Raw genomic sequence first — 15,969 nt, forward strand, 5'->3', positions numbered from 1 at the left:
ATGGTCCATGAGTTCACAAAGAGTCAGAAGTGACTGAACGAATAAACAACAAACAACTGACCCAGGCTTCAAAGTGGCAACCATTTGATTGGTGCATCTTATTGCTGCTGGTGGTGATTTACCAACTGTGTTATAGCCCAACCCCTGGCATTTTCTCCTGACGTTTGACTTGCATCTGTGGCTGGCATAGAACATGGCCACAGCCCAGAAACCACACAGCATCACACTACAGTACACTACACTACATTAAAACTAAAACATATCATTTTCAGTCTCTGAACAGAAGAGGAAAACGGTTCTTCAGCATTTCTTCCCTTGACTCCTCTATGGTTGGAATAAGTTCAAATACCACATTTTATGTAACATTTAGAGCCCTTGCACATTACATAATTGTAGCATTATATTCCACTGTAACTGCCACAATAACTTCCTATGGAATCTTGGGATTTGCAGTATAGGTGAGGGGTCTTTAGAATTCCCTGCCTCATGAGTCTAGAAAACTCAGGATTCATAGGACATAGAATGCTATGGAATCCCATGTTAAAGTAGAATTATAGCTCTGTAACTGTATAGTATAAAGGGACCATTAGTATACACAGTTGAAAATGTGCTCTTGCTGCCATTTTGGACATAAAAATGAATCTACCTGTTGATTCTTGTTGGCTCACTCTACATTGTGGTCCTGCTCAAGTGAGTATCCCAAGATATCTGAGTAACGTTTGCTAAATTAAACCACTTAATTTTTGCTGACATGCCTAGGACTTTTAAGTGACACCCTAGTGTTACAAATCAACTGACAAAGTGATTTTTCAGAGCCTTTTGATGAAAGTAGATGCCTTTTTTGTGCGGGTGTAGTGAAGCAGTGTTTGGGAAAAAATGTAGCTATTCAAAATATGTATACACCACATATTGTGGTTAACCACTGTTCCTATTAGGCAAAACTTTGAAGTGCTGGGATGCTACAAGTGAAATGCACTGGGATTTGTTGTGGTAACTATGAGTAGGAGGAAGCGCTGAATGAGGACTACCTTCTTATGTGTGAATCAGCATTCTCAGTGTGAAAAAAAAAACCCAGTCCAATTTGTCTGGATATGAAAGGAAAGAACAAAAGAGAATGTTTTCACATTACTAGAGATCCCTCAAAAAGATGCTTTTGAGTGGAGCATCGAAACTATAGTGGGTCTGGGAGTTTCTAACTCTGGGACCATTTAAAGGCTGCCCATATAACCAAAAATGAACAAAGCAAAAACTAAATAAAACAAGATGCCACATTAAGTACAATTCTGCATTTAGAACCCAAGATCTTGGAAAAAAATTGGATTTGCAACACTGACGAATTCACTCATTTTTTGTCAGGTTAAGCACTGCAGAAACTATCTAAGGGAGGGATCCAGGATAGTACTTTGCCCACCTCTACCATAGAGGATGAGTGGAAACATTTTTTTCACTTTCTTTTGCTTTGCTTTGATTGATTTTACTTAAAACTATGGATCGAAAAATGCAATTTCACTGGTTGCTCCCTAGCTGTGACATTCCTAGTGGTCCCTCTTCTTGTTTTTTTCTTCCAACTGTAAGACTTTAAACTTTTTTATTTATTTATTTAAGCAGGCTTCGGGCAATTGACTGGCTGCTGAGCAAGGGGATTTTAGTTGATTGATTTTGTACTATTTAGTTGATGTGTTTTTAAAATTGTTTTCAATTAAGCTATGTTTTGATGACTGAGGTCCGCCATTTTGTTTGCTCCTTTCTCCTTGCTGCTTCTCTTGGGTTTGCAAACAATCACAAGTGACATCCATGAGTGCAGTCTATCATCTTTCCCATGAAGGCAAGCAAATGCCAAACACAATATTAGCAATGTAACGTAGGCCATATGTTGGTGGCACATGTCAACATACCAGTACTCTGCAGTTACTGAAACATACAAACTTTTGGACATTGTGAAGGGATGTATGGAGTAATTTCCTCTTTAACGTTTATCCCCTGGACTTGTTTCTAGATGACAACTTATAGGTATTTATTTATTTATCATATCAGGAGCAAACCAAGGGTACAGTTGTAATGTATTAAAAAAGCACATAGTTAAAAAAATGGCATTATATTAAATGTCCTTTGACCAGTGGCTAGCTACTTGGAGTGCCTCTGGTGTTGCTATAAGATGGCCCTCCATTGTGCATGTGGCAGGGCTCAAGTTGCATTGTAATAGGTAGTCTGTGGTTTGTTCTTCTCCACTCTTGCATGTCATGGACTCTACTTTGTGGCCTCATTTCTTAAGGTTGGCTCTGTATCTCATGGTGCCAGAGCACAGTCTGTTCAGTGCCTTGCAAGTTGCTCAGTCTTCTGTGTGCCCAGGAGGGAGTCTCTCATTTGGTATCAGCCATGGATTGAGGTTGTAGCCTGCCACTTTTGGACTCTCACTTGCTGAGGTGTTCCTGCGAGTATCTCTGTAGATCTTAGAAAACTATTTCTTGACATTGGCGTCCTGGTTGATATCCAAATGTTTGTATTAATAATATGTAACATTTACCTGATGAAGGCTCTTGTGAGTTGAAACCGGTTGGGAGTGAATGTTGGAGTCTACTCATTTGTAGTAAAGAAACCAGAACATATTACTGTGCAAGGTTTTGGAGTCTACTCATCCGTAGTAAAGACATAAGAACTCTTACTATACACATGAAGAGGAGTCTATTCATTTTTTGAGAAAAGAATAAGTTGTTTTCAACGTGAATGCAACAATCTTCTGTTTGTATGTATGCATTGAACGTTTATGTGTTTAAATACTTTTGCATCACTGCAATTAGTGGATACTTGTCTTTCTAACTTACCATTGCCATCACAGAAGATGGAAAGGCACAGGACCTTATTGGCAGGTAACAAAAGAGGACAGTTCCCTCTACTCCCCCCCCCCCCCACCTTATGTTTCTGGAGCTACATTAGACTAGAATATGGAAGTTTCCTCCTTGTTTTTACTACTTATAGCAAGAGAAGGAAAATGTGACCATCCATATTTCTTGTTCCACAATTCTCAGCAGGCCTAGTCAGCATAGCCAATGAGGAATTATAGGAATTGCAAGTGGAGAACATCTGGAGGCCTACAGTTACCGAATCTTGGCCTACAGCAGTGCTGTAAAATGTACCTATGGCGCCTTGCCAAATTGGGCAGAATGTAAATGCCAAGTTATAGTCTTTGGAGCCCCAATAATAGCTGTCATATATCATCAGGAAAGCAGGTGCTAAATTATAGAAGAAATAATCATAGTGTATTTCCATACTCCACCTAATAGTTTCAGGCTAAAACAGTCTTCATTAATTTTATACAGGTTGCTTATATGTCCACATAGCAACCATTTTGTAGAATCCATTCTATTTGAGCTGAATTGAAGTTGGGTGTCTGCTTGTACCTATTAGGCTTGAAAAGTCTGCTTTGTTTTCAACCAGAACAATGAAATCCACCAGCCAGGGCTGGTCCCTAACATTCGGTGTAGATATACAAGTGGACAAGAAAGCTTAGAGAAGACAATTATGATGGGGGAAAATAGAAGGAAAAAGGAAGAGGGGCTGACCAAGGGCAAGATGGATGGATGGTATCCTTGAAGTGACTGGCTTGACTCTGAAGGAACTGGGGGTGGTGACGGCTGACAGGGTGCTCTGGCGTGGACTGGTCCATGAGGTCGCGAAGAGTCGGAAGCGACTGAACGAATAAACAACAAATACAAGAGGAAAAGATAGACAAAGGTTTCTCCTAATATATATGGTGTTTCCCTTCAAAGGGAACAAAATTATATGACTCATGTAGCCTGCCCTGCTCTTGCCCCTGGGAAACAATGGATGACCTTTTGACACAAATGTAATTGTAGGAAGATTCGGTTGATTTCTGCACATGAAGTGGAAGGGGCACAATCCTGCCCTCAACCCTAGGCATCAACATGCTTGCATTCACCCTGTAGCAAATATAATCAGGTACAAAAACAAATAATTTACAATTAAATAAACCAGAGGTACACGTATCCACTGTCTTCCAAAGGGGGAAAGGCAGACATGCTACATTTAAGGGTCCATTTATTCATTCTGCTGGGGGGTGGGGAGCACTTGGTTCACCATAACTGCTGCTTGAGTGTCTCCTTTGTGACCCTTTAGATTGAATCAGTCCTCAGCCCAGTATTTAATGGCTACTTGTGCCATGGCTATGTGGCTCAAATTAACCAGGAGGCATTGTGAAGTTGTGATTATTTATGTTGGCTGTTTATTGTTTTATGTTATTGTTTTTACACTTTTTGTATTTCGTGTGTTTGCACCTTTAAGTGTTTGTGGAATGCCCTGACTCCATTTGGGAGATGGTGGCAGGGTACAAATAAAAGTATTATTATTATTATTATTATTATTATTATTATTATTATTTGCTAGTTCTTTTTCAGGTAAGCAGCTAATAGATTCAGTGGAATCTTATTACCTGCATACCTTGTATACCTACAGTGCAATAAGTGTCCTTGGACCATAATAAAATGTTGTTGTAGGTCAGTAGCTAGCAAAGAAAGGGCATTAAGCTTCTTTTTGTTAAGAACTGTGGATAGACTTGGCTGCAGGTCAAAGGTGCTTGGTTAGACTTCTCTGTCCTTTCTGAAATATCAACAGAGACAAAGAAAACTACTTCCACACCCAAAGGGACCAAAAACACAGCAAGTAAGTATTGGCAGAAAGTGAGAAAGTTCTACGAGAGGTCCTTTGTTCTGAGTCTCTTTCAGAATTTGGGGGAAAACAATTCTATATCTTTGGAAGAGAAGGCCATTCTTCTCTTGGAATTGCTATATGTATAGGAGAGACAACCAAACCATTCTCCGTAGATCAGAGGCCCTCGAACTTTTTAAACAGAGGGCCAGGTCGCAGTCCCACAAACTGTTGGAGGGCTAGATTATAATTTGAAAAAATATGAATGAATTCCTATGCACACTGCACATATCTTATTTGTAGTGCAAAAAACACTTTAAAACAACACAATAATTAAAATGAAGAACAATTTTAACAAAAATAAACGTATTAGTATTTCAATGGGAAGTGTGGGCCTGCTTTTGGCTGATGAGATAAGATTGTTGTTGTTGTTGTTGTTGTTGTTGTTGTTGTGTGCTTTCAAGTCATTTCAGACTTAGGTTGACCCTGAGTGAGGGCTGGGTAAATGACCTTGAAGGGCCGTATCTGGCCCTCAGGCCTTAGTTTGAGGACCCCTGCCATAGATGATCCACATTCACTTAGGAGCTGAGGAAGGATGGTGGGCTGTGTGGCTGAAGCTCCCTAAGCAGGGTCAGCCCTGTTTCCCTCCAGCCACATGAAGAGGAAACAGCTCCTTTCTGATACGTTCAAGGCCAAGAAACAGAAGCTGGCGTTTGGATCAGAGCCTTCAGAACAAGAGGGCCCCGAAGCAGTGGTTTCTGCTCTCCAGTATTTGGCCTCTCTCTTCCGTCGCAAGTTGTTTGAGGATTCCCTGCCACCCTTGATCCTGAGGCACCAGATCTGCAGCCTCATCAAAGACCGCACAACTGTGGACAGGCGCCTGAGCCAACTGAAGGATGAGGGCCGGATCCAGATATTCCAGCACGGCTTGGATGCAGAAACCTTTTTTGTGACGTTTACAGACAACTATAAATCAAAGGTGCTGGAGTTTGCATCTGGAAAGGAATTTGTTCGAACAGTGACCAAGTTTTTGGATTCTGTCGTTACCTCCTGCCCTGACATCAGCTATGACAAGAAGAGAATACTGAGTGAATTTGGCTTTAGAGACACTGAGATCACGCAGCTGGTGAATGCTGGGGTCCTGACTGTCCGTGACGCTGGGAGCTGGTGGCTGACTGTGCCCAGAGCAGGCCATTTTGTCAAATACTCCATTAAAGGGAGAAAAGCTGTGCTGGGTATGATCCAGAAAGCCAAATACAAGGAAGTTCTACTATCTGATTTATAGAACCGTCAAACTCCACGTGCTATGAAACTGGGGATTCCCTACCACATACATGACATTATTGGAGCCCAGCTGGTCTACTGTGTGCCAACCACGACAGGAACGTTCCTCCGACTGGCTGATGATTAAACACAGGCCTTGCTATCGTCTATCAGAGTTGTGCTCAAAACGATTTTTACTTGGGACTCTTGGAGGTGAATCTGTCATGTGAGAATCTTTCTTTGAACTACAAGCCACAGAAAAACAACTTTTACTTATGAATGGATAATGCATTTTGCACTTAGTATAGTTCTATGTGAAGAGAGCACTTCAGCAGAACGTATAACTGCCAAGTTATGTTTACAATGTCAGAGAAGACTGTGATGAGAATAGAACTTTGAACTGTGATCTTTGGCCATAATCTTAAGATAGTGAAGCATATTATGCCTACCCATCTAGGGTAGGAACACCCAATGTTAAACATTTTCTACACTTAATTCATTACGGTGTTTGGAGTGGGTAAGTCCCATGCACTCAGGTCTTCGGGCTGCCAAGAAATTCAAATGCCTTGAATTAAAAACTTAGAAGCCTTGGTTTGGTTCATCGGAAATCTTCTTCCCCTACTTGTCCAATTCTTAAAACCTTTTTTTGTGGGGAAGAACTTTTTTATTATGCCTATGTCCTTTTCAACATTGCAATTTTGAATGGATCCATATTAAAATAGCAACCAGTATAAAACAAGAAATATCAGAATTAATCCTCCACTCTTTAAACCGTCACCACCACAACAAAGTGTACTTTGATTTTATCTCTGTACTTCCTTGAGAAGGACACAATTTATGTCATACAAGCGCTTCTCAATCTCTGGGTTGACAAGCGGGAAATGTAATTATGCCTTCACTAAATAACAGAGTTGAGACAATAGAGGTGTGCCATTTCACAGGATTATTGCTGAATCAGAAAATTTACATAAGCACAAACATGTATCTTCTCACACACACGCACACACACACACACACACACACACACACACACACACACACATGTTTGTGTACACATACATGAGAGGGATCAACATGTTGGAATGAAACAGTGAGCTTTCCTGACATAAGTAGTTTTTTAAACAATATTGTATACTCGGCATATGAAGAGTCAATTTAATTGCTTCAGTAAATATAGAGTAGGACTAGAAATCATGGAGCCTCCAGATACTGTTGGATTGCAAATCCCAGAAGCCTTAACCAGCTCTGGTACTGGGAGTAAATTTTAGGATTTGCAGTTCAAGTATATCTGGAGGGCTTCATGATTCCTGTCCCTACTCTAGAATTTTGATAGTTAAGTCTTGCTAATAGGCAGACCCGGTCTACCCAGTCAGGCAACAGACAATAGGAAGAAAGAATGGCTGTCTACCTGACCTTATCCTCTATTGGAAGATATAATTCGTTTTTCTTGTTTGTCTTCAAGTCATTTCTGACCTCCGGCAACCCTAAGGTGAACATATCTCATGGTTTCCTTTGCAAATTTCCTCCAGGAAGGTTGTCATTGCTTTCCTCTAAGGCTAAGGGTGTGTAACTTCCTCAACTAAGGTACTTGGTGGGTTTAGTCCTACCTCTTATAAAGTCTCTGGTTGGCCTCAGGTGTAATGGAGGATGCTGTGTCATCAACAATGTTGATATAAAATTCATCTGCCATTCTGATTTATTTCTGTATGTAGGATGAGGTGATGGCATCTTGTCCTTTGCCTCAAAAAGCAAAATATGTAATTTGACACATATTTCTGATATGTATGTATGGTCATGACAGCTTAGAAAGTGAAGAAAGTTGTCAGGAAGAGTATAAATTCATTTGAAATGTAGCATGGAGGAGAGTTCTGTGGATACCATGGACTGCCAGAAAGATTAGTAAATGTGTCTGAGAGTAAATGAAGACTGAATTATCCCTGGAAGACAAGATGACTAAATGGAGGCTGTTGTACTTCGGGCATATTGTGAGATCACTGGAAAATATGGCAATTCCTGGTAAAGTGCAAGTCACTAGGAAAGCAGTAAGGCTCATTACAGGTAGATTGACAGATAGACTCAGTCAAGACATCCATGACTTTGTTTTTGCAAGACTTGAGAACAACTATTGTCCATGGTGGCACAGCTATTGTCCATGGTGGTCTCTCATTCACAGGGTCACCATAGGCTGAAACTGACTTGATAGCAAAGCTCAACCACCACAAAGGCTCTAGGAACTTTACTGGCTGAAATATAAGAAATCATTCACTTACACCAGTGATTCTCAACCTGTGGGTCCCCAAGTGTTTTGGCCTTCAACTCCCAGAAATCCTAACAGCTGGTAAACTGTCTGGGATTTCTGGGAGTTGTAGGCCAAAACACCTGGGAACCCACAGGTTGAGAACCACTGCCTTACATGAACCTCACTGAAGTCATAAAAACAAACTACAAACTGCTCCCAGCAGAAGTTGTACAAAATATTGATATTTTCCCTATGTGACTGCCAAGTTCATGAATAGAAGTGGGAAGGAGTCGAGTTATATTTTCTTTTATTTCAAAAATACAGTACTATGCTCTAATTCACTTTGTCAACTGAAGTCAAACTTTCTTAAAGACAAGTTACAAAAAAACAAAAAACAAAAACCTAACAGAGGATTGTCTGTGTTTATGCTGCCAGGAGAAAATGTACTCTTCATAGATTAAGTGGCACTTATTCTTGCATTCTTGGGCTAAATCCAGCATCAGGTGCATATTTTGGGCCTGAGTCCTAATTCAATTAAGATCTGGCTACATTACTTACTGGAATTTGAAAACATATAATGATATTTTACTCGGTGGGCAAAGAATAACACTAAGCAGGCAGGCAACAGATTGGGACAGGGGCAATTATGGCTCACCAATATGTATAGAATATTTCAGAGGAAAGTCCAATGGGACTTCTGTCTGGATGAAGCTTGGGAAAGGTACTATTTTGCTTTTCAGAATCTTACATCCAGAATGGATGGTGGCTAGATTGGCTCAGACGTTCTGGGTGATATAGTCTTCTAACAGAAACTGTTAGAAGATTTTTTTAAAAAATGGCCAGGTTAATGTGAAAGAAAATGGTCCTTCAGATAATTTGGACCTAATAAATTGATCTTTATGATTTTATAAATCCACAGTCAGTTCTCTCTCATCCACTTCTCCTTTATCTTTACTATATCATTGTTCACCACTATTCCTCTGTGGCCCTATTTTACATTGCCTCATAATGTGGCACAGGAAACGGATTAGCCAGGGGTGTTCAAATGATGCTCCCGGCTAATCCATTTCAACCTGGAATAAACCTGATTATCCAGGTTCATTCCAGGTTTTAAAAAACTACCTGTGAAGGTCCAGATCTTACTGGAAGATCCAGAACTTTGCATGTATGGAGGCAGCGCTCGATCCCAGGAGACAATTCTCCTCTCAGACAGCTTGGGGAGGAGGGGTGGCAGTGCTAGCCTCCCCTTCCTACTCCACCCTTTTAAAATGCTGATTCCTCTCCATTTTGTCCAGTGTAGAAGGATCTGTGTTACTGGCCTATAGTATATTCATTTTCTTCTTTTAAAACAATGTGTGAAATGTTCCGTAATTTTGTATGTTTTGTTTCCATAACGTTCTAGCAATGTTCTATTAAGTTGGGCCTTTTTCTATGTAATCGTGTAGTTTCTATAAATCTGGCATAGAAAGCTTGTTAAAATTTGTTGGTTTTTTTTTCCTATTCCTCCTTCATGAGAGATTAGGTATTTAGCTTATCTTCAGGAGTAATTCTCACAATAAATTTTAGGGCAGTCATGGCATTCTTGGCATTCCTAAAGTCTAATACAGAAGCTATTCTGTTTCGTTCAGCCCTTTTGATTCACTGGGGCCGGATTGCTAAAATGAACTTTATTTGTTTATTTATTTGTAGCTCTCTTGCTCTGCTCTTAAGCAGCAAAGATTGCTTGCATGATTCCACTTGGTGTGCCTGTCTTGCATTGAACTTATTTATTTCATATCAAAAGCATAAATGAGTATAAAACAGATAAAAATAGAAGGAGCGCAAGTGGCTAAGTATCTTTTGACCAAAAATGGACAACAGCAATGGCATTGTCTGTAGCCTCCAACAATTATTCCTCTGTACACAAGGCAGGGCAGATTGGACAAGCATACAGATGAGGAGTTGTCAGTTCTGCTCCATAGTCACACAAGGTGGGGGATTCTTTTAGGTAGTGCCATTTTGCGAGGTTGTCTTTTGATCTGCTCACTCCACTTCTGAGTCTGTTCAGGTACTTCCAAGTTGCCCATTCTTGGTTTGCCCCTGGAGAAAGACCCTCATGGGGGGCCATCCTGTTGAGATTTCCTGATTTAGCTGCCCAGAGGGATACCCTTGCTGTTGCTGGGGGATGTCAAGAGGAGTGCTGGTTCTCATAAAGCTTTTCCTTGATTTGAGTCTACTGGGAGGAGGCTTGTAGCCATGTAGTGGGTGGCTTTCATAGTGTACAACCTTATTTCTCTCACATTTAGCAGCATCTTCCCGTCACACATCGGGGGGGGGGGGGGGGTACCAGCTAGCTTGTAGAGTTTATCAAGAGGTGTAGGTTTGAGTCATCCTGTGATTATTCTGCATGTTTCATTCAATGCGATGTTCACCTGCTTTGCATGGGCAGACTTATGCCAAACAGGGCAGGCATACTTGGCAGTTGATTAAGACAAGGCTAGGGCTGATGTTCTTATTAATTTTGGGTCTACACCCCATGTGCTGCCAGTTAGCTTCCGCAGGATGTTATTGCGTGCAGCTACTTTGTGCTTGGTTTTCAAGCAGTGTTTCCTTTATGCTAGTGTTTGCTCTAAGGTGAAACCAAGATATTTAGGATGGAAACAATGTTCAAGCTCTTAATCTTCCCAGGTGACTTTCAATTCCTGTTGAGTTCATGGTTGCGTAGGTGGAAAACACACACTTGTGTCTTGGCAGGGTTAGGCTTCAGGTGGTTATCTTTACAGTAGCTGGAGAGATCTTTCAAGCCATTAGTAAGTTGGATTTCATCTGTTTCAAAGTCTTTTGCTTGTGTTGTTAGGCCAAGGTCATCAGCATATATAAAGCTCTTTGTGAGTGGTGGTTGTGGCTGATGGTTATAAAAGATATTAAACAAGGTCGGTGCAAGAAGGCTGCCTTGTGGTAAACCATTCTTTTCCTCCTCCATCTACTTTTCCTGCTTTGAAACTCCACATGGAAGCTATGGTTTTCTAGGAGAGTCTGGATAGTTTTTTGTAAAATCATAGTCTTGGATAATATGGTATACTTTCTGCAGCATTTTCCTATGTTGCACCATGTCATAGGCTGCTGTAAGGTCGACAAAAACTGTAATGCAATGGTTCTCAAATCCTTCCTCGATGTACTCAGTCAGATTAAGAATTTGGGCTGTACACTTTTTCCCTGGTCTGAAACCTGCTTGTTGAACTTAATTGGCAAGAATCCTCCATAAAATGGTTGACCCTCTACTTTTGCATATTTCATTTTGTAATTTGGGTTATTCTTGGATTATTTAGTGCCATTTATGCTTCCTTGCAACATAGGGACTGCAAGCCTGGTGAGAATGAGGGGCACCACAAATGTTGCATAAGCAACAGGACTAGTGGACCCTCAGATAGTGTAGCCATCCACAGCTTCCAGAATTCCTGACCATTGATTATGTTAGTTGAAGTAGCAATAACACAAAATTTGCAAGAACTAAAGGCTCATCTGCCTGCATGAGTTCAATTTTGCCTATCCCTATTATGGTCCTGCACTTCCAGGAGGGGTAAACTGGAGATGCTTCAAAGTAAACTGGAGATGCTTGAAATTCCAGAGCAACAGTGGAATTAGGTTGATTTGGACCAGTCCATTGTCTACACAGGACACCATATCAGCAAAAAGGGGACAGGCTGATTTTGTGCATCTGCCATTGCTACTACCAGATGGCCTCAGGTGTCAATGTGAGCTCCTGGTCATTGTGGATGACCCATCAGCAGATGCACCCGATAGGGAAAACTTTAGAGGGATGAGCTCCCTCCAGCTTTCTGGTTGTTTGGAGGAAGTAAATGTCTCCAACCAGTAAGGATGATTTGATCTTGGCTTGACTGGACCATGTAGATTCCAACCTACTAATGCACGTGCTGGCTCTCAGGTTAACCTAGGGCATTTCTGCTCTGACTTGGCCCTGGATTTACTATCCTCTGCAGACATGCCCATGATTTGAATGGGACCTATAATGACAATTTCAACAACTGCAGACACGGCAGCTTCAGGAGACCCTAAAAGCTAGCAAATTGCTGTTCCCCTACAAATAGTTATTATTGACTGATTCCACTGAAGTTTAAAAAACTGAACTGAACTGGATTACTTAGCACAAACTTTGCTTAAAGGAATAGCCAAGAGCCTGGGGTTCATTTAAGTAATAACAAATATCACTTCCAAACCCTCTTAAATATAATCTCACCAAGCTGGTATTTCTCTTGCTTTCTCTCTCCCGGTGAAGGGGGAAATTAAAAGTTAAGAACTATCTTCAAAGGGAGTAGGTGTTGTGTGCCTCACTGACTGCACCGTGAAAAACCCTTGAGCTGGGTAAAACTCGTAATATGCCATGACCTTTCCAGATGTATACTTTCTTCCTGTTTGTAGAGATGACAAAATTTTCAGAATGTGTAGCTGATGTTTACAAAGAAATAAAACTAAGAGCTGTCTAGGTAAATGTGCAGACACCTTGAAAACAAAGGCCAAACCTTAGTTGGTGAACTCTACTGCTGTTCAAAGAGACCCTTTGCCCTGAAAGTTTTCATATACAAGGAAGCCTTATCACACTGCTGCATCATTCTGCTCGAAGTCCACTTACCTCCATCTTGAGAGGGTAGCTGATTGTTAGCACTCTATCCTTACCACATTTGCACTTTAATAGCACCATTTGCATGCTTTCCCCATATTCATGTCATCATGAATGCAGACTCTTGCACCTCACACCTAACTTCGTGGTTGGTTTGACTATTTTAATAAACAAATGTAGCTGAAATAGTGCTACAATGGCAAAATGATATGATGGCAAGACATGTTATAATGTTATGATAATATAACAACAAACAAATAAACACAGAAATTAGAAGTGAGAATCAAGAGTAGTAGAAGTGGTCTGAGGGTTCTCTGTCAGACATTTCCTTGGGAATCCTTGACATATCATCAACATTGGGAGAGTAATCCCTGACAAGGTGTCAGTATAGTTTTCTTCCTGCCACATTGTTTTACGCCTGTTCAAATTCCATAGGTTTAATTCAATGTTCATAGCCATTTTGCAAATTCCTAGGTAGTCAATTTCCAGGATACACTAACCTGTGTGTTTGAATTATGATCCTATCTAATTGGGCAGCAATTCAATGAAACAACTTGCAACACGAAAAGCACCACAGATTTGTATGCACATTATCACAAATACGTCTTGCTTTTTTCCAGACATGTTTCATTTCATAGATTGGATGTCATTATTGAATCCTTTTCTTGTAAATGACTGCAACAGAGGTTGGTGAATCATCCCGCTGCCCCACATCAATATGATGAGGTCCCAATTCAATGTAATTTCCTTTTTGAAGATCTAAGCAAGCCCATGTCATCCGATAAACAAAATTGCCCGTCTTACAACACTTGGACCTCTCCTCAGGCACCAAGCCTGTTGGATCCCATCACATGACATTGATCTACTTCCAGTGGGACTCCATGCCTGACTAAAGGTACAAGCATCACAGGAGGCAGTGTCAGTAACATGAGAGCTCCCCCATAGAAAACAACAGTGAGAAGCTGGGTGGTGATGTTTCCCCCTGTGGAATGGGGTGTGGGGCAAGGTGGGTGGGGCATGGAACCAGGATTGCCCAACTGTCTTGCAGAGTTGCCACAGAGGTTGGTGAATCACACTCAGCTGCCCCTCATCAATGTGATGAGGTCCCAAGTCAATGTAATTTCCTTTTTGAAGATCTAAGCAAGCCTATGTCCTGTATCCAGAATTACCTCTTAACTTCTAGATGTTATTTGAATTAGGCAGTTAAATATGCCACCGTTAGCAACGAGACCGCCAGCCTTCAAAAATGTAAGCTCTTAGTAGGTGGCATAGCCAGAGTCAGTGTTACCAATAGGCAGAGTGAAGCAATTGCCTCAGGTGAAAGATACTGTGGAGGAACTGACAGTGTCAATCCTCAACTGTTCTTCCTGTACCACTGAGTCTTCCCTTCTCTTAAGGACACATATATGTGTGTCACATTGTGCCATCTTGCTTATGGTATTAATTCATATATTTCAGAACGTATCTGGAGATGCTGACATCATTCATTGAATTCACCAACATTGGACTTCTTCCCATTCCAAGGGGTGACATCTTCACAATGCCACACTCAAATCTTTTTTCTATTAGAATCCTAGTCCAATACTGCTGCACCAAACTTGCTCTCAATCCTATTGTTACTCCTCACTAATTGAATCAGTTTGGTTTACCATTGGTGAATATGTAACATAGCACACTACACCAGTTCAGTAAGTCTATTTTAGTTGGGACTAACCAACAGGATTCCAGCCATTGTGTTCTTTTTGAAAAGGAGTGATCATGATGAAAGAAACTAAAAGAGTTGAAGCACATATCAAATGCATCTGATTACCACCACCATCTCCTCCTCCTCCTTCAGCATTTTCCCACTTGATGGCAGGATCCGCTTTGCTAGTTTGTTGGAGCTATTTCACCCGGCCATATGCCTGATCAGGGTTTATGCCAGCAGTCTTCAGATAGTTGTGCAGCATGTCCAGCTAGCATTGCTTTGATTGTCCCTTTGGCCTCTTGCCCAGCACTTCTAAATCAAGAGCAATCTTGTGAATGGACTCGTTCTCCCTTTGGAGAGTATGACCATACTATTCTCATAGTTTGTCAGCAACTGGAGCGATGCCAAAGTGTTGCCGGATGTCATCATTGCAGATGTAGTCAAGGTGGGCGAAGCCACTTGTAAATCATAGCATCCTGATCTCCATAACACTGAGGCAGAGTTCTTCTTCTTTTTCTACCAGCCCACATTTAGCTCCATATATTGTGGCAGGCCTTATGACAGTTTGATAGATTTTTTATTTTGGGTGACTGGGCATCTTCTTGTCACAGAGCACACCTGCTACCAAGCACCATTTCATCCAAGTCACATTAATCTGTGTGGTGACTTTGTCAGAAAGTCTGAAGCTATCGTCAATCCGAGATAGTGTTGACATTTGGGAGATCCATCCTGCCTGCCTGGATGGTACCTCATTGGTCGTCAGGTACTCCATCTTTTTGACATTGGGGCAGAGACCACATTGCACCAACTGATTACATCATGCTTGCATTTGTTATTCAAGTTCTTCTTGGTCCTTATAAGCAAGCATTACATCGTCAGCAGACAGCAAAGTCCAAGATGACGGTTTCTGCAGATCTCTAGTAACTGCAACATTACAACAACTGCATTCATTACAACAACTTTTTATCTCATTACCCTCTAAAAATATGTATTTTTCTTGCCTTGTCAAAAATGCATATGCATTTGTGTATTCTTTACACCTCCGATTCCATTAGCATGAAAATCTGGAGAGAGCACTCTGTGGACAAAAGAGCACTCAAAAACATGGTTGAAATATGTTGGATTTTATTTGATTTGTGCATCTCTAACCTGACCTGTAGCCAGGACTGACATAACATTCAGCTGCCAATCCAGTTGATTCATTTACATAGCACTGGGTGGTGCCAGTCTGTGCTTTGTCTCAGATAGCAAATTGTTTTGGGTCGTTATGTCTGGGTAGAGACATAATGAATACTCACTAATTTATCACCCAATAAGGAAGTATGACTACTGAAATGATAACACTGACCATCACACATTTGGTGTGTCACATGTTAGATATGTTTCTCGGTATATTTGATGTGCTGATTCCAGAAATGTCACCAGTTTTCCCCTGTCAGTTCTACTTTTTGAGATACAGTTCTACTTTTTGAGATATGCTATATACCAGTTTTCATGTGT

At 40.9% G+C, this 15,969-nt stretch overlaps 1 protein-coding gene across 1 annotated transcript; it reads left to right on the plus strand.

The window, feature by feature from the left end:
• The first annotated feature begins 5,249 nt into the window (after positions 1 to 5,249).
• Positions 5,250 to 6,100, plus strand: LOC132779449 (inactive serine/threonine-protein kinase 19-like). The gene has a single exon (XM_067469503.1). The coding sequence runs from the start codon at positions 5,318 to 5,320 to the stop codon at positions 5,945 to 5,947; it is 630 nt and encodes a 209-aa protein (XP_067325604.1). The 5' UTR covers positions 5,250 to 5,317; the 3' UTR covers positions 5,948 to 6,100.
• Positions 6,101 to 15,969: the final 9,869 nt, after the last annotated feature.

The sequence above is a fragment of the Anolis sagrei genome, chromosome 6 (genome assembly GCF_037176765.1).
Source record: "Anolis sagrei isolate rAnoSag1 chromosome 6, rAnoSag1.mat, whole genome shotgun sequence".
Classification (NCBI taxonomy): Eukaryota; Metazoa; Chordata; class Lepidosauria; order Squamata; family Dactyloidae; genus Anolis; species Anolis sagrei.

Bases quoted from the DNA above. Each gene is read 5' to 3' on its own strand.
- LOC132779449 (XM_067469503.1), top strand. From the start codon at position 5,318: ATGAAGAGGAAACAGCTCCTTTCTGATACGTTCAAGGCCAAGAAACAG.